The sequence below is a fragment of the Nicotiana tabacum genome, chromosome 10, assembly GCF_000715075.1.
Source record: "Nicotiana tabacum cultivar K326 chromosome 10, ASM71507v2, whole genome shotgun sequence".
Taxonomy (NCBI): Eukaryota; Viridiplantae; Streptophyta; class Magnoliopsida; order Solanales; family Solanaceae; genus Nicotiana; species Nicotiana tabacum.
The window spans coordinates 102,372,207-102,391,291 of NC_134089.1; the positions used below are offsets into that span (position 1 = coordinate 102,372,207).

Sequence of the window (19,085 nt, forward strand, 5' to 3'; positions counted from 1 at the left end):
ACTCGGGCTAGGGACCTCCAAATACGATTCCGGGCATACGCCCATGTCCCATATTTCAATACGGACCCATCGGGACTGTCAAAGTACGAGCCCAGGTCCGTTTACTCAGAACGTTGACCGAAGTATACTAAATCCACTTTTAAAGGCAAATATTATTATTTTTCTCAAATTTTCACATAAAGGCTTTCCGAAAACGTGCCCGGACTGCACACGCAAATCGAGAAGAGATAAAAATAAGCTTTTGAAAGCCTCGGAATACGAAATCAAGTTCTAAAACATAATATGACCTTTTGGGTCATCACATCGGTAATATTATTAAATTTATATTTTAATTATTTTAAAATTGTGTTTCTGACCGAACTCGATCGGATATATTTAATTATAACTTATTTCAGTTGGTAAATTAAATATATATAATTTTTGTTATATTAAAAACCAATTGCCTTGGGCGGATAATCATAATTTCAAATATTCCGATCGAAATCGATCGGAATTTTTGAAAATTTTTAATAAAAAATAATTTTTCCATGGAAACCCCCACTTCTTCTCTTCCCATGGAATATTTATTTACTAATCTATCCATTTTATTATTTGTTTTTTTTCTTTCTTTTTTATGAAAAAAAGAGTGCATTAAATAAGGATTCCATAAATCAATAAAAAGTTATTTCAAGTGAATAAAATTATGATTACATTTTAATGTAAAATATTATTAGGTATTTTTTCTAAAATTTCATTTATAATCCTTTAATAACACATTAATTGTTTTATATAAAAAATATATTAACTAACCAAAATTAAATATATCATACATTGGTTAAATAATTGGTACATAAGCTATAAGCAATATTCAATATATATAAGCTATATATACATACATATATATATATACATACATACATATATATATATACATACATACATATATATATATATATACATACATACATATATATATATACATACATACATACATATATATATATATATATATATATATATATATATATATATATATATATATATATAGTTTTTGTTATATTAAAAATCAATTGCCTTGGGCGGAAAAGCACAATATATATATAGTTTTTGTTATATTAAAAATCAATTGCCTTGGGCGGAAAAGCACAATTTAAAATATTTAATTAAAAATTATTTTTGTAGATAATTAAAAATTAATTTTCGATCGAAATCGGTCAGAATTATTATATATTTTTCGACTGATTTCAACCGATATTTTGTGAACGAATTTTGACAATTTTCTTGTAGTGAAAAAATATTCTGTATTTGAGTTATAGAGAAATTGTCAAACTAATAAAATCATTTTTGACATGGAGATATAAATTTGAGCTACTTGTTAAATCTGGTGATTAAAGATAGTTCTAGCCCAACAATTGGATCACAAAATTTTGTGTACCATTTAAAAAAATAATAATTGTACGTAATTGTTGAGTTTTAAATTGAAGAATTTTTCAATTAAAAAAGGGGGCCCTGGACAAACACAGAAAAGCAATATGTCCACTACTATGACATCGTCACCATCAGCCCAAAATTCATTAAAGATCGTGATTGTGCTGGACACGCTGTCAGGCTAGCCAACACTAAATAGTTAATTAAAGTCTCTTTTTATATTTTTAAAATCATACAATTTCCTTCAGTTTCACTAGTAACAGATGAACTTTACAAAATAAATAAAAATATTTACCATTTCATGTATGAATATCCCATCATCATCACAGAATCCGATGTCACAAGTGCATGAGCAATTACTAAGAAATAAAATGAAATACAATAACAGCCCGGAAAATAAATTGGACAGAAAAGAAAATACAAATACTCTGAAGGGGACTCTGCTGGTTGCGGATCGTCTCATAGATGTAGCTAACCTAAGTCTCCGTATCAACCATGCAACTGCACCCACGAGGCCACTAGACATACATGTGCATACACAATAAAATGTACAACAAGTGTAGTATGAGTACGAAAATAACTCGTACCCAGTAAGTATCCAGTCTAAGATCGAAGAAGTAGTAACGCGGGGTGGACTTCGACACTTACTAGTGGTTCAATAATATCATGTGCAGTAAGGAAGTGAATAAATATGAAACAGAGTAATTATATGAAACAAACAAGTATAAAATATGTGGTACAATTCCTCTCTTTACAATTTACTCAAGCTCTCAACTAGAAAGTTCCCTCCGTAACCGGAACATATATATATAGATACAGTGAATTTCATCAAAAAGGTTGTCATAATTCAAATCAGGGAAAAACCCTCATATACACTGTCTTCTTGCCAAATATTACGCACGATTCCATGAGGATAGTGTACATATATATATATATATATATATATATATATATATATATATATATATATATATATATATATATATATATATATAGAGAGAGAGAGAGAGAGAGAGAGAGAGAGAGAATGTCGAGGCGTACGGTCCGATACAACATAAAAGTAAATTGTGCACTGTCGAGGGTCGAACGGCGTGAACCATAGATGCATCTATTAACCTGCCGAGGCAATCGACCCGCTCCCATGAGAGAAGTAGAAGGAGTTACCCCGCTCGCGAATCATGCTTGCGACGTTGTCAAATACAAGTTTAAGGAATTTTCCCGCTCACGAATTATACTTACGACGAGGTCAAATATAAATTTAAGGAATTACCTCGCTCACAGATCATACGTGCGACGTGGGTACACATATTCTTAAGTTATTAAAGTATTCCTCAATTCTTTTTAAATTACGAATTTCAAATGAAAACTTTTATGTTCCCAACTTTTCCTCAATTTCGACTCCTTTCAAAAATATTTAATAAGCTAACTAAATATCACTTCTTCTCAAGGCAAACAATAAATATAAATCAACAACAATATCAACAAGGCATGATGTAAGCCTAAAACTACCCGGACATAGGCATACCTAGTAACTACGTACGGACTCTCGCCACCTCGTACGTACGCAGCCCCCCACAAATAGAAACACATAATAATTTAGTTCACCTATGGGGTTAATTCCCTCGTACAAGGTTAGAATTATCTCGCTCAGAAGTTCCATAACAGGCTCCCAAGCCCTTCCGACGACTCAAACCGATGGCCGACACTCCAAAATTAGTCAATAATTATGCAAACTCATTAATATATACTCAAATACCCATTATAATCCTATTTACAACAATTTCCAACTTTACTTGAAAAGTCGATAAAATCATCATCGGTCCCACGTGCCCGGATTCCGAAAATTTTCGAAGATAAACTTTACTCATAATACCACAAACTCAAATATATAATTTATTCCAAGTTCCATGTTAAATTTCGTGGTCAAAATAAAAAATATATAAATTTCTAGGTTTTTCTTCAAAACCCCAAATTTCCACTAATTTCTCATGAATTTCCATGTTAAATCTAGATATAATCCAACTAATTAACTTGCAATAGGTGGGAATCACATACCTTGACATAGATGATGAAGATAGAGCTCCAAAATCGCTCATAGGTCGTCTCCCATGGAGGAAATGAAATGAAATGAGCCAAACCCATTTTTGCAAACTTATACACTTCCAGGCAATCCTTCTTCGCGTTCGCGGGCCTCCCATCACGTTCGCGATGAACTAAATTCTCGAAAGCCATTCCCAAACTCTTCTCAGATAGCCTCTAGTATAATGGTCATTACTTTTTGTAAAAAAACTCCAAATCACAAATAGTTTAACTTTTGGAAAAGTAAATACAAAGATCTACAACTTTTGTATTTTGGTCATCTCTCAATTCCTTATATATTTCGAGATATAAGCCTAAAAATCAGCCCTGTGCAACGCAAATTTCTTCTTTATCTTCTCAGACAGCCTGTAGTGTACCAGCCATAACCTTTTGTACACAAATCCAAATGCTTAATGATTTAATTTTCTGAAAACTAGACACAAAGGGCTACACTTTGTATATTTGAATTATCTCTAAATTCCTTATAGATTGCGAGATATGAGCCTCCAAAGTCAAACCTGTGCAATAGAGATTTCCTTTTTCACAAACGCGAGGATCTCTTCGTGAACGCGGAGAGCAAAGTCCCTGAAGCCAAATCCTTCTTCGCTAATGCGAGAGGATGCTCGCGAACGTGAAGAACAATACCAGACACCAGTATCAGCTTTTGCAAAATAGCCCAAAATTATCTGAAACCACCCCGAAGCCCCCGGGGCCCCGTCCAATCACTCAAACCAGTCTCATAACATAACACGGACCTGCTCGAGGCCTCAAATCACATCAAACAATATCGAAATCATTAATCACACCCCAATTCAAGCTTAATAAACTTTAGAACTTCAAACTTCTATATTCGATGTCGAAACCTATCAAATCACATTCGATTGACCTCAAATTTTGCACACAAGTTACATTCGAAATTATGGATCTACTCCGACTTCCACAATTGGAATTCGACCCCGATATCAAATGGTACACTTCCGGTCGAACTTCTCAAAAACCTTCAAATTTCTAACTTTCGCCAAATGACCCCAAAATGATCTATGGACCTCCAAATCCACTTTCAGACGTGCTCCCAATACCAGAATCACTATACGGAGCTATTCCCAGACTCGAAATCCTAAACGGACATCAATAATATTGAAATGCACTGCAACCCAAATTTTTGAAATTCTTCCAAAATGCCAACTTCCACAATAGGCACCGAAATGCTAACGGGTCATCCAAAACCTGATCCGGACATACGCCCAAGTCCAAAATCATCAAACGAACCTGTTGGAACCTTCAAATCCCGATTTCGAGGCTGTTTACTCAAAAATCAAACCTTAGTCAATTCTTTCAACTTAAAGCTTCTAAAATGAGAATTTTCTTTCCAAATCAACTCCGAACTTCCCAAAATTCAATTCCGACTATGCGTGCAAGTCATAATGACTAACGTGAAGCTACTCATGACCTCAAACTGCCGAAAGACGCGCTAGAGCTCAAAACAACCGGTCGGGTCGCTATATTCTCTCCCACTTAAACATACGTTCGCCCTCGAACGTGCTAAGAACTGCGTTGGAGTTGTCTGAAATCACTATTTAACACCTCGCGCACCTACCTGTACTACCACAACTCAGTTGAGCATATTTGCTCGAGCAAATCTGAAGATTGCCCTTTTGTTTAGGCAAATTAGCCTTAGAGCCAAATTCCAACATCCAGAATTTTCCACCGGGCCTGCTTTCATCATACGGACATTGTATCAATCTCTATGCGATGTACCAATACATGATTGCATAGTTTTGTTGAATCCACACTAAGCACTGCATAACTTACATGACCATAATAATGTCCTCTAATAACAATAGCCGAAATTTCACGAATCTGATGCTCCCAATGCATCTCATGACATATATAAGTCATGTTCCCACTCCTGCAATACCACCATAACGGAAGAGATGCATAGAAATTCATAACCGACTGCCGAGACAATAATTCATTGAGTTGCTCCTCCTAACAAGAACCATTGCCTCATTATGAACCAAATAACTATATTTGCTCTTTAATATACTTCATATAAATTTGACCGCATTGATCCCAGGTCCAATAATCTCGTCTCACCCAGTATAAGCTGCCCAGGCAATAAGCCACCTCAGACACTGCCAAAATTCTCATATGATACCACAACGTTCCAATAAGCTACAACTCAAGTATGATACATAGGGAAAACGAACTCTGGAAAGAACTACTCAACCCACGTAACTAATTTAGACAACCGAAAGGTGTTATGAACCTTCCTCAAAAAATGGGAAGCAAACACTCAAGAAAAGATATAGGAAACTGTACTCAACATCACACTGTTGCGGCGTGCAACCCGATCCAAACAAAATATCTGTTACGGTATGCCACCTGATTCATACATAATAATCTATAAGGAATTACTTACCGAGTTAGAATGCTCATACTTGCGAAGCACCCGAATATCAACCACGAGACGTGGAGTGCATAATGAAAATTCCTGGGGAGACCGACAATGCCATATGCTACAAAACTAAAGCACGACTAAGGTGCATTGTATGATCTGAATCTCGAGAGTCATCCTGCTCACATAACACCATCGCTATGCAGAACCTCAACACATATGAAATTTATCAAGTTGTTTCACGACTCATATGGTACAATATAGTATTACATGAAATAGCCAACGCCGAAGTATTATCCAACGTTCGAATACCCCTCCATAAGGAGCGTTATGATGAAATGAACACATCTGACCTGATATAGAGCCCATATTCATAATTAGATCCATCCACAGACCTCAAGCCAATTCTGATCGCATTGCACTAGGCTAATAGCCTTTCAGGTGTCCATAATAACCCCCTTTTTAACACACAAGAACATCCCTCCAATCCGGAACAACCTTTTATAGTCCACAACCAAATGAACCGAGCGCCCTTCAGGCATAAATTCTCAATTAGCGATAGTACCACAATCTCCGTACTTGGTTTAAATCCTCAATCAATTAAGTGACTACACGTCACACTTATACAATCTTTCCATGGGATATGCTCCCATGGCCTTCTACACCAGATAACAAGTATACACATCCATACCACCGGCCATACAAATGTTGCAAAGCGAATCAAGGATCCACAAGTCAATACACAAAACCTCCTACTCATGACACTGATCTCAGGTGATGCTGAAGATAATACCAGCTTATTCTAAACATCTAAATTGTTTTCCTGCTCATCCGAGCCCGTGACCTCCTTGTCAACACCGAACCGCAACCTTGATTCTCAACTTCCAAATCCCATGCTACTCATGGCACTTAATCATGACAATGCGCAAGAGTACAAGAATTTCATCATAACTCATGAACCACTAATAGGGTAAACACTTCATCATATGTAAGCTTTTTACTGAACTCATTTCAAGAGAACCATTGCAACCCGTGACTAAATTCTTATAATCGCATAAAATGCCAACCTCAAGTAGTGGTCTAAACCACCATAACTCTTCTGGGATCCATCTGCACATAACAAGCCATAATACTCGAAAGCATCCAAATAAAATCAATTACGACGACTGTCAAAGCTCGCATGCATTACTACAATCATATGTATAACTTAACACGCTGAAAGAACTAATCGTTTCCACCATTATACCAATTCAACCATTGCTGACTGATTTTACTTCTTCCAATTTACTCTGTGCTTGACTTAGGAATAATAGTAGCCCCATTCAAAACATCACGAACCCAAATCTACACTCATCTTGAGTGACCTTATTTCATGAGACCATGTTGTCTCAATTCCCATGAACCATCTCATACCCTCCTTATGAGCGTATTCGCATCCTCAACTGGTACACCCATTCTGATAATTCCTCAATGAATCCAAAGTCATTTTCTCTCATTCCTCTCAATTTACACCGCAAACCGAAGATAACACAAAACAATCCAAGCTCCTTATCATAATCCACTGCAAAAGCTCGATACTCAATCATACTATGGACTCGAAACCCTTAGGCACCACACCTTAACCTTTGAACCTACTAGGATCGTTGTTGAGAGTCAAATACTTTGACTTGGTCCCGAATATATTTAACTGCAAGGCTCCGCTAGCACATGACCATCCTCTCAAAGAAGCACCTGGCGGAATCACCTTCCTTGCAACTCACTTCTATGCGAAGCATAATTCCTGAGTCTTCCCAAAGCCTAAACATGAATCGATGATGCCAATTATAGAACACATTCTTCAATTTGTTGCTTAAATTACCATTGATATTCTCTTTCCTTAGTCACAGTAACCCATCAATATGCCGATAACCAGAAACCTCACAAGTAGATAACCATGCAATCCAATCGTAGGCGGTGGGCCTCTCCCACTTAGCTTGAAGCCACCACTACATAACGCTAAAACCCACCAATGTTCATCCATCCTCTCTAACATGACCTCGCGCTATCGACCCGCCAAATTCTTCGAAATCTTCCAACGATGTTGCACCGAGCACAATTACTATGAAACCAATAAACCATCCCAGGTCCGTGCCCATTCACCAGCTGTACAAGCCCGTTCACTCCCCATTTAACATCTACTAAAATGTGCGACACTACCTTAAATCCAAAGTCATGTTGTATCATTCTTCATATCAAGCAACTCCTTCTGTTGTATCCAATCTCCCGCCGTATATTAGCCAATATTTAAAATTAAGTTTGTAGACCTAGTCACTGTCTACCATGAATCCCAAATTAGTCTAATTTTTCTCAAGGAGTGTAGTCATCCTACCACAGAACCCATATGCTACTCTGCCCAAAAGGCAAATTGAAGAAAACCATAACACCGGAGAACTTAATGTATTCAACAAGGACAATGACACCACATCACAGATGAAAATTCCACCACGCTCGAAAATATCAATTCTTTTTACTTCATCAAATCAAACTTAAACATTCATGCCCAATTGCCTCTCCTTCGCCTAAAATAAAATTCTGAATCTCTGAATCTTGCATTGAGTAAACATCCTTCCAAGTCATTCACTGCTTCAACGCATAGACAAGCACCCTACCATTACACCAATGCTATGGGACAGCAATGCATGAATCATCATAACAATTAATGCCAAATCTCAAAACCTTAGGTAATATTGATACTGAGTTGAAACGACAGAACGACCTTCTGTAAGGCGACAACAATAGCCCAATCAAATACGCAAGGAGGAACATCCCGCACCACATCTGTAGTACCATTTCAATTTTTCAATTCTCGATCGATAGCAAGCACTTCACGTCGCATAAGATTGGGTAGGAAAGAAACAAAGGCATAAGCCTCAAAGGACTCAAACTGCACGATGAGGAATCAAGAAGGGAAGTGCTCCTAACAGCCTTGTAACCTCTCGAAGATAAGTACAGACGTCTCCATACCGATCCGCAAGACTCTACTAGACATGCTTATGACTCGTGAGACCTAAGTGAACCTAGTGCTTTTATACCATATCGTCACGACCCAAATTTCATTAAAGGTCATGATATCACCGGACACATTGTCAGGCTAGCCAACACTAAATAGTTAATTAAAGTCTCTTTTTATATTTTTGAAATCATAAAGTTTCCTTCAATTTCACTAGTAACAGATGAACTTTACAAAATATATAAAAAAAATTACCATTTCATTTCTGAATATCCCATCATCATCCTAGAACCCGGTGTCACAAGTGCATGAGCAATTACTAAGAAATAAAATGAAATATAATAATTGCCCGGAATACAAATTGGACAGAAAAAAAAATACAAATACTCTAAAGGAGACTCTGCTGGCTGCGGATCATCTCATAAGATGCAGCTCACCTAAGTCTCCGTATCAACCATGCCAACACGCCCACGGGGCCACTAGACATATATGTGCATGTACAACAAAATGTACAGCAAGTGTAGTATGAGTACAAAAACAACGTGTACCCATAAAGTATCCAGACTAACCTCAAAGAAGTAGTGACGAGGGGTCGACTTCGACACTTATTAATGGTCAAATAATATCAGGTGCAGTATGGAAATGAATAAATATGAAACAGAGTAATTATATGAAACAAACAAGTATAAAATACGTGGTACAATTCCTCTCTTTACAATTTACTCAAGCTCTCAACTAGCAAGTTCCCTCCGTAACCGAAGCATATATATATAGATATAGTGGATTTCATCAAAAAGGTTGTCATAATTCAAATCGGGGAAAAACCCTCAGATACACTGGCTTATTGCCAAATATTACGCACGATTCCATGAGGATAATATATAGATATAGGAAATGTCGAGGCGTACGGCCCGATCCAACATAATAGTAAATTGTGCACTGTCAAGAGTCGAACGGCGTGAACCATAGATGTATCTATTAACCTGACGAGGTGATCAGCCCGCTCCCATCAGAGTAGTAGAAGGAGTTACCCCGCTTGCGAATCATACTTGTGACGCGGTCAAATATAAGTTTAAGGGATTTCCCTGCTCGCGAATTATACTTGCGACGCGGTCAAATATAAGTTCAAGGAATTACCCCGCTCGCAGATCATACGTGTGACGCGGTTACACATATTCTTAAGTTATAAAACTATTCCTCAATTCTTTTTAAATTACGAATTTCAAATGAAAACTTTAAGTTCCCAACTTTTCCTCAATTTTGACTCCTTTTAAAAACATTTAATAAGCTAATTCAATATCGCTTCTTCTCAAGGCAAACAATAAACATAAATCAACAACAATATCAACAAGGCATGACGTAAGCCTAAAACTACCCGGACATAGGCATAGCTAGTAACTACGTATGGACTCTCGTCACCTCGTGCATACGTAGCCCCCACAAATAGAAGCACATAATAATTTAGTTCACCTATGGGATTAATTCCCTCTAACAAGGTTAGAAGGAGACTTACCTCGCTTCGAAGTTCCATAACCGGCTCCCAAGCCCTTCCGATGACTCAAACTGATGCCCAGCGCTACAAAACTAGTCTATAATTATGCAAATTCAATAATATATACTCAAATACCCATTATAATACTATTTACAACAATTTCCAACTCCGCTTGAAATGTCGATAAAATAATCTTCGGGCACACGTGCCCGGATTCCAAAAAATTTCGAAGATAAATTTTACCCTTAACACCACGAACTCAAATATATAATTTATTCCAAGTTACATATCCAATTTCGTGGTCAAAATAAAAAAAAATATAAATTTCTAGGTTTTTCTTCAAAACCCCAAATTTTCACTAATTTTCCATGATTTTCCATGTTAAAATCTAGATATATTCCAAGTAATTAACTTGCAATAGGTGGGAATCACATACCTTAACATAGATGATGAAGATGGAGCAAATCGCTCCTAGGTCGTCTCCCATGGAGGAAATGAGATGAAAAGAGAAAAACCCATTTTTGTAAACTTATACACTGCCAGGTAACCCTTTTTCGCGTTCGCGGGCCTCCCATCGTCTTCGCGATGAACAAAATTCTCAAAAGCCACTCCCAAACTCTTCTCAGACAACCTCTAGTATAATGGTCTTAACTTTTGTAAAAACTCCATATGATAAATGGTTTAACTTTATGAAAACTAGATACAAAGATCTACAACTTTCATGTTTTGGTCATCTCCCAATTCCTTATATATTTCAAGATATAATCCTCCAAAATCAGCCCTATAAAACACAAATTTCTTTTTCATCTTCCCGGATAACCTATAGCGTACCAGCCATAACGTTTTGTACACAAATTCAAATGCTAAATGATTTACTTTTCTGAAAACTAAACACAAAGGCTAACTTTTATTTTTGGATCATCTCCAAATTCCTTATAGATTGCGAGATATGAGCCTTCGAAGTTAGACCTATGCAACAGAGATTTTCTTCTTCGCGAACGCGATGATCTCTTCGTGAACGTGAAGAACAAAGTCCCTGAAGCCAAATCCTTCTTCGCGAACGCGAGAGGATCATCGTGAACGCGAAGAACAACTCCAGACACCAGCATCAACTATTGCAAAGCAGCCCAAAATGTAAACCACCCCGAAATACACTCGAAGCCCCCGGGGCCCCGTCCAATCACACAAACCAGTCCCATAACATAACACCGACCTGCTCGAGGCCTCAAATCACAACAAACAACATCAAAATCATGAATCGCACCCTAATTCAAGCTTAATGAACTTTAGAACTTCAAACTTCTACATTCAATGTTGAAACCTATCAAATCACGTCCGATTGACCTCAAATTTTGCACACAAGTCACATTCGACATTACAGACCTACTCTAACTTCCGGAATTAAAATCCGACCCTGATATCAAAAAGTTCACTTCCGATCAAACTTCTCAAAAACCTTCAAATTTTTAACTTTCGCCAAATGACCTACGGACCTCCGAATCCACTTTCAGATGCGCTCCCAATACCAGAATAACCATATGGAGCTATTCCCAGACTTGAATCTCAAACGGATATCGATAACATTTAAATGCATTGCAACCCAAATTTATGAAATTCTTCCAAAATGTCAACTTCCACAATAGGCGCTGAAACGCTCACGGATCATCCAAAACCCGATCCGGACATACACCCAAGTCCAAAATCATCATATGAACCTATTGGAACTTTCAAATCCTGATTCCGAGGTCGTTTACTCAAAAATCAAACCTTAGTCAATTTTTTCAACTTAAAGCTTCTGAAATGAGAATTTTCTTTCTAAATCAACTCCAAACTTCCCGAAATTCAATTCTGATCATGCGTGCAATTCATAATGCCTGAATTGAAGCTACTCATGGACTCAAACTATCAAATAAAAGCAGCAATTCCTTTTCAGCTATTGATAACGTCCAAATATTAAGGCAGTGAGAACAACTCTCTTAAGCACGCTAAACGTAAGAAATGTCAGAAGTATCTTTATATGCCAGGCAGACATATCGTCCAGGTGCTTGCTAACTCCGCTTATTAGATAGTAGAATGTTCTCCCTTTGAGTAAAACAACATATCTACCATATGGTAAATTCATGCATTTAAAGTCGAGTCAAAAAAGTAGTTGATATGGTCATACTCAATCTCCGTACAACGCATTTGCTTATGTCTTGTAGTATGGGTGGTTAACGGGTGGGTTGGGCCGGTCCAGGTTGGAAAAAAAAGGTAACCGGTCGGTTTCTAATCTGGGCCAGTTACGGGTTAATGAAAATCGGTCTTAACAGGTCCGGCTCCATCCGGGTAAAAAATGAACCGTAAGAGTTACGGGTCCAAGGGGCCGAGCCGGGTTAGTGTTTTTTTTTTGTATTTTGTATAACTATCATAATTTATATTAATATAAAGTAATATATTACCATAAGTGTGTTTGAATAAAAGTATGCAAAGTCTTTTAAATCTTTATATCTGAAATTTTGATATAGAATACAATGAAGATGGAAAAAAATGCACTTATAAATTGCAAGTGTTTTTTTATTTTAAAATTCAAACTTACAAATTGAAGTTTACATTTAACAACAAGTAAATTAACGAAAAAAGAATAAATTCAAAGATTTTGCATTGCTTTAGTAAGTTCTTCATAATTAATATGAACTTCTTGGCCATCTTCTAGAGTGTTAAATTCAGATGGGTTATCATATGTTAATATATCTCGAAGTTCCTCGTCTTCTGGTCTATCAACATCTTCATGTCCCTGATTACTTCGTTCCGATCTAATCCAATCTCTTAAACATACTAAAACTTCCAATGCATTACTTCCCAATGAGTGGCGGGTGTCTCTAAGTTGTTGTTTTGCTTGACTAAATGCACTCTCTGATGCAACAGTTGAAATTGGCACATTCAGCACGTCCCGAGCCATAGCGGAAAGAACAGGAAATTGTTTTTCATTTTCATGCCATGATCCCAACGTTGAAAATTCCTTTGTGCGAGGCTTTTTTTGCTTTTGCAAGTAGACTTGAAGTTCATCGATGTTCCTGCTACTGGTTTGAGTGTTAGAAAATGTAAAAAAAATATTAAAACTATCAAGGCCTTCATCATCATTCATAGTAGTATAAGTGGTACAATGTATAGCGGGATGAACATTGTCTACATTAAGAGCAACACCATCAAATATATTTGCATAATAATTATATAATTATTGTAAATAATCATTTAGCTTGTTCATATAAACATATATATCTGGGGTTTCAGTTGGTCCAATCTCTATATAAGTATATAAAATATTGATTAATTGGTGATAATCAGACATCTTAATAGAAGGATTTAAAACAGCACCAATTAAGTAAATCGGAGGAATTGGAAAGAAATATTGTTTGAATTTTACTTGCATTTTTTCAACACCATCCTTATATTTTTCTTTCTTCTTAAATTCAGAGAGTAGAAAAGAAATTTCAGCTATATGTACTAAAGCCATAGTAACAGTAGGGTAATATGCTCCAGAAAACTCAACAATAGCTGTATAAAATTTATGTAAAAATTTAACAAAATAATTAATGACCTCCCAAGTAGTAGCTGTTAACATACGGTTTGGATCAGTACAATGCGCATTAGCAACTTCAGTTATTGGCGATCTATATTTGTAGCAAGATTTAAAATAAGTATGTATAATTCCATCTAGTAATAATTTCGTCTGGCATGAATCTAGGCTTAAGGTTATTCTCGGTACACTTATTCTTAAATTCCCTAACTCTAGATTGTTTATTATTTCCTTGAATAACACCAACTACTCTTCTAAAATGAGTAATCTCAATTGAAAATAATTCAAGGCCACTTTTAACAATTAAATTATAAACATGACACCAACAGTCATAAAATATTTTTAATTTTTTTTTTAGAAATCTAGTTGTTAAACCAGTCCGGGACGGTCCGGATCGGGTCGGTTAACCAATTTAACAATAATTTTGTTGACCGAGTTTGACCGGTCCGGTTAACTGGATCTATTTAGGTGAACGGACCAACCCCCCTAACCCAGCCCACCCGGCCACCTAACTACCGATCCGGGCCGGTCCAGGTTTCAACCGGTCTGGGCCGATCCGGAAACGGGTCAACCCGGCCTGTTTGACAGGCTTATCTGGTAGTCTGGCACAGATAAAAGGTTGAGTTATTCAACTAATCCCTTACACAATTGTGAAGTTGGAAATCGATTCGAGTGACTAAAATGAACCCCGACACTAATTGAATGTTTGGCCAAGCTTTTTTCTTGGTAAAAAGTGGTTTTTTTAATCAAATTAAGGTGTTTGGCCAAGCTTTTTGAAGAAAAAAAAAGTGCTTTTGAGTATAAGCAGAAGTAGTATAGCCTGTTTGACCATGCTTCTTTTGATGCGAAAGCGCTTTTTTTGTCAAAAGTATTTTTTTCTAAAATTAAGGTGTTTGGCCAAGCTTTTAAAAGGAAAAAAGTGCTTTTGACGGAAGCAGAAGCAGTTTTGGAGAAGCAAAAAAAAGTAACTTCTTTCCAAAAGCACTTTTTTGACAGGTACTTTTGAGAAAAATACATGTAGAAGCAGTGTTTAAAGCTTGGCACAAACACTAATTGCTACTCAGATGTACTTTTCAAATTAATTAGCCAAGCACAAACTGCTTCTCACCTAAAGTACTTTGAAAAAAGCACTTCTCAAAATAAGTTGATTTTTGCAGTTTGGCCAAACGAGCTAGTAGTCTCTGAGGAGCAACAAAAAGTAGATTCTCCCCGGAAACACTTTTTTGAAAAGCAGTTTTAAGAAAAATACATTTAAAAAAATACTTTTTTAAAAGCTTGGTCAAATACTAATTGCTGCTCAAAGGTGCTTTTTAAATTGATTACCCAAACACAAACAAATTTTCACCAAAAATATTTTTTTGAAAAGCACATCTCAAAATAAGGAGAATTTAGAAGTTTAATCAAACATGCTACAAATCAAGTTCACCAAGCTCTCTTTTTCTAGCCGTAGAAATCATTTGGTTCCAATCTGCTTGTTCAAAATATATCTACCTCTCCTTTCACTTCTCAAGTAGGTCAATACTTCATGCCGCTCGCAATGTTGTTAGTAGTAACAAATACATGAAAAACAGAGAAAATATTTCTCTTACGAGAGGAGCATTTTGTGAATTTATTCTGTTACTTGTCACTGAGAGTGGCAAACTGGCGGGTTGGGTCGGATATGTTTGGGTCAAAAACGGGTAATGAAAAAACGAATAAATTATCCGACTCAACCCATATTTAATACGGATGGAAAACGGGTTAACCGGCGGATAATATGAGTAACCATATTATTCATGACTTCTTGCATATAATCAATGTTGGGAGAATTGTTAATCTCCCTAACTTGATGAACCCCCAATTTAAGGCTTTACAAAATTAAAAATTAAACCTATTGGTTACTCATTAGTTATCCATTTTCTAAATAGATAATATGATTCTTATCCATATTTGACCCGTTTTTAAAAAGTTCATCATCCAACTCAAATTTTAATGGATAATACGGGTAGTTAACTATTTTCTTTTAACCATTTTGCCACCCCTACCTGCCACCAAACCCGTGACGGAATCGTCTACAAGGGTTTGCTAAATCTTACTACCATATACCATACCAGCCATTTAAGCTATACAATTTCGTTACAAAGTCACAATGTCACTTGCCTAACTGGCAAATATAGAACATTCCACTTTTAAATTAACTGGTGTTATACCAGCCAATATCCTATCAAAGAAATTGCCCGAGACAACCTTTTGCTGTAAATCTAACTACTTGAATGAACAACCATCACTACCTCAAGCTCTAACTTAAGCACCAAAAGAAACAAACATCAATAAAACTGATTTATAATGCAAACAGCTAGCCCACAAAATTGAAAAGAAGTATCACACTTTATGCACTGACAGAAGAAAGACGATGAAACCAAGGGAAACAGTAGGAGCTAAAGGAATGAAAACGGTAAATGGCAAACTTGTCCAAATATGGATATCTAAAACAAATTTGCTACTCAACATCAGAGCAAAATTTAGTATAATTTCAGCACCAAATAGTTAATTAAAAAGTCTTAATCAGGAAACAAGTAGGGAAAAACAGTAACAAGCTAAACTTTTTAAGCTTTGTCAGCCTTGGCAGCTGTAGCAGCAGCTTGACCACGAAGACGACCAGTCCTCCTTGCAGCAATAAGACCGACCTTTTGGCCAGGTGGTGCGTCACGACGGACAGTGCTGGCATGACCAATATGTTGATGGTTACCACCACCATGAGGATGCTCCACAGGATTCATAGCAACACCACGAACCTTGGGCCAGCAGTTCCTCTTTACCCGGTACTTGTGGTATGCATTACCGGCCTTAAGCATTGGCTTCTCAGTACGTCCTCCTCCAGCTACTTGACCAATCATGGCACGACACCCACTGGGAACAATCTTCTTGGATCCTGATGGCAGCTTAATCCTGTGTCAAAAGTAAAATTGAGTCAAATAAATTTCAACAAACATCTGAACATACTTGTTGAGGGTGTGACAACAGTGTCACAACAATGTGCAAAGTACAAACCACATGTCATAGGTTAAATGGCAATAACATTTTACAAGGAAAGTTGAATGTATTTCACACAATTCAACACAAACAGTTAAACAACAAATTGGACAGTGTTGTAACTGGACAAACCCGCACTGTCAGTTCATAAAAAGATGAATGTTCATAATTTTGATAATAGTGCAAACACATCAGATCGAATGTCCGTACCTAAAATATCACAGGGACTCTAAAATAACAGATATAAGTGGACAGAAATGACATTACAGACAGCAAAGTTTAACTCTTTTTTTTGACATCAAAGTTTCACTCTTAAGTGGAAATTGCTGGCACAAACAATCCTCCTTCAACAAAATGCAAAGGTACAGACTAACAACTAAGAGTCTTCAGTAACAAGGTTCAAGATATGCACATATCAATTGGGTATAGAACATACTGCTGTAGACCAAAAACATATATAACAAATCAGATCAATTGGGATTACAACATACTGCTATTCATTTGTTTATACTGTAGGTTATTTGTTAAACCTAAATTATCTGCCCAACAAATCGACCATTACAACATAATCGTGCCAAAAAAAATCATGTAGAAAGGTACTACAAGAACCAGAATAACATAACCAAGTAAAGCATTATAACCACTTGCCACTGATTAATTACTATAATATTAACTAAAAACAACATATTAAGAAAAGGAGCGATTAATATATACCTAGTGGTTCCGTTATCGGGGTTGTGACTGATGACAATAGCATAATCACCAGAGCACCTGGCAAAAACGCCACGGTCACCAACCTTGTGTTCCACATTGCAAACGACAGCTCCTTCAGGGATAGATCTGAGTGGGAGAACATTCCCAACCATGAGAGTAGCCTTCTTCCCACAGTAAACGAACTGGCCACTGTACATACCCTCAGCAGCCACGAACAGTTCCTTCTGGTGCTTGTAACGGAACGGGTGACGGAAAGTGATACGCGCCAATGGGGCACCCCTACCTGGGTCATGAATAACCTCCGTTATGACACCCTTGAGGTAACCATTCCGTTCGCCGAAGTCCAGGGAACGGAATCGGGCAGGGCCTTTACGGTGGTGGGTATGGGACTTGAAGACTGACCCTGCTCCCTTACGTTGTGCTCTGATCACACGACCCATTTCGCCCTCTCTCTCTCTCTCCCTCTCTCGAGCTTGCTCGGCTGGGTTAAAGAAATGCTATATGAAGTATGCAAATTAGGGTTTAAGAGAAGAGAAGCCGAAGAAGCCCTAGTTTAAAATTGGGCCGACATACTAGTATTGGATTTCAGCCCATCACTATTCTCAACCCAGTCCACATTATTAACTATGTAAGTTTTAGAATTTCAGTAAAAATATTTCTTGAATTTATGCTTTATTTGTTATTCATATCGTATCTATTAAGGGTGTCAAACAGGCGGATTGAGTTGATTTTGGGGTCAAAATGGGTTGAGTCAATAAATGAACGGATCATTGACCCGCCTAAAAATAACTTGAGCTGAGATGAGTTAATTCAAGTAGGGCTAAAATTTATGTCACAGTCCAACCCGTCCAACTCATCATACCAAGCTTTAATAAATGTGTATTGTTTTCTTATAAATTTCTTAATTATCAAATAAAACTTTTTTTTTTGTTATGGTCATATACTATAATATATCAAACAAAAAAGGATTATTTTAAAGATATTTTAGCAAAATTAATCACGGATCAATTTGGACTAAAAATCAACGTAACTTTAAGGGGAAAAAACATAATTAGCCAATATTCAAGAAAATTTTCAGATTCCTAGCAGGAATTAGTAATTAACAAACTAGCACCTAATTAATTATAGTCCTGACCAAAACATATAATGCTGGAGCAAAAATCAAGTTTCCGTGAACAAATTCTAATTAAATAAAGGACCCAAAATCAGCCCTATTAATTACCGAAAATTAGTCATATTAATACTTATCTCTACCAAAATGTTTGATAAGATTATACAACCCATTTAATTACTTTCAACACACATCTCTCTTCTAACATTAATGCCACAAACCAAAAGGCATATATGTACGAATCATCCAAAGGAAAGTATCACTTATTTTAGTTTTTTTAGTTGTTATTTTCACATATATTTATAAAAATATAATTAGATGAGTGAA

The 19,085-nt window shown here is 36.6% G+C and overlaps 1 protein-coding gene across 1 annotated transcript; it reads right to left on the reverse strand.

Moving 5' to 3' along the window:
* Positions 1 to 16,379: 16,379 nt before the first annotated feature.
* Positions 16,380 to 18,152, reverse strand: LOC107785477 (large ribosomal subunit protein uL2-like). The gene is made up of 2 exons (XM_016606797.2): positions 17,648 to 18,152; positions 16,380 to 16,849 (listed from the first exon to the last, which is right to left on the reverse strand). The coding sequence occupies exons 1-2, from the start codon at positions 18,085 to 18,087 to the stop codon at positions 16,507 to 16,509; spliced, it is 783 nt and encodes a 260-aa protein (XP_016462283.1). The 5' UTR covers positions 18,088 to 18,152; the 3' UTR covers positions 16,380 to 16,506.
* Between the last annotated feature and the right edge of the window lie 933 nt (positions 18,153 to 19,085).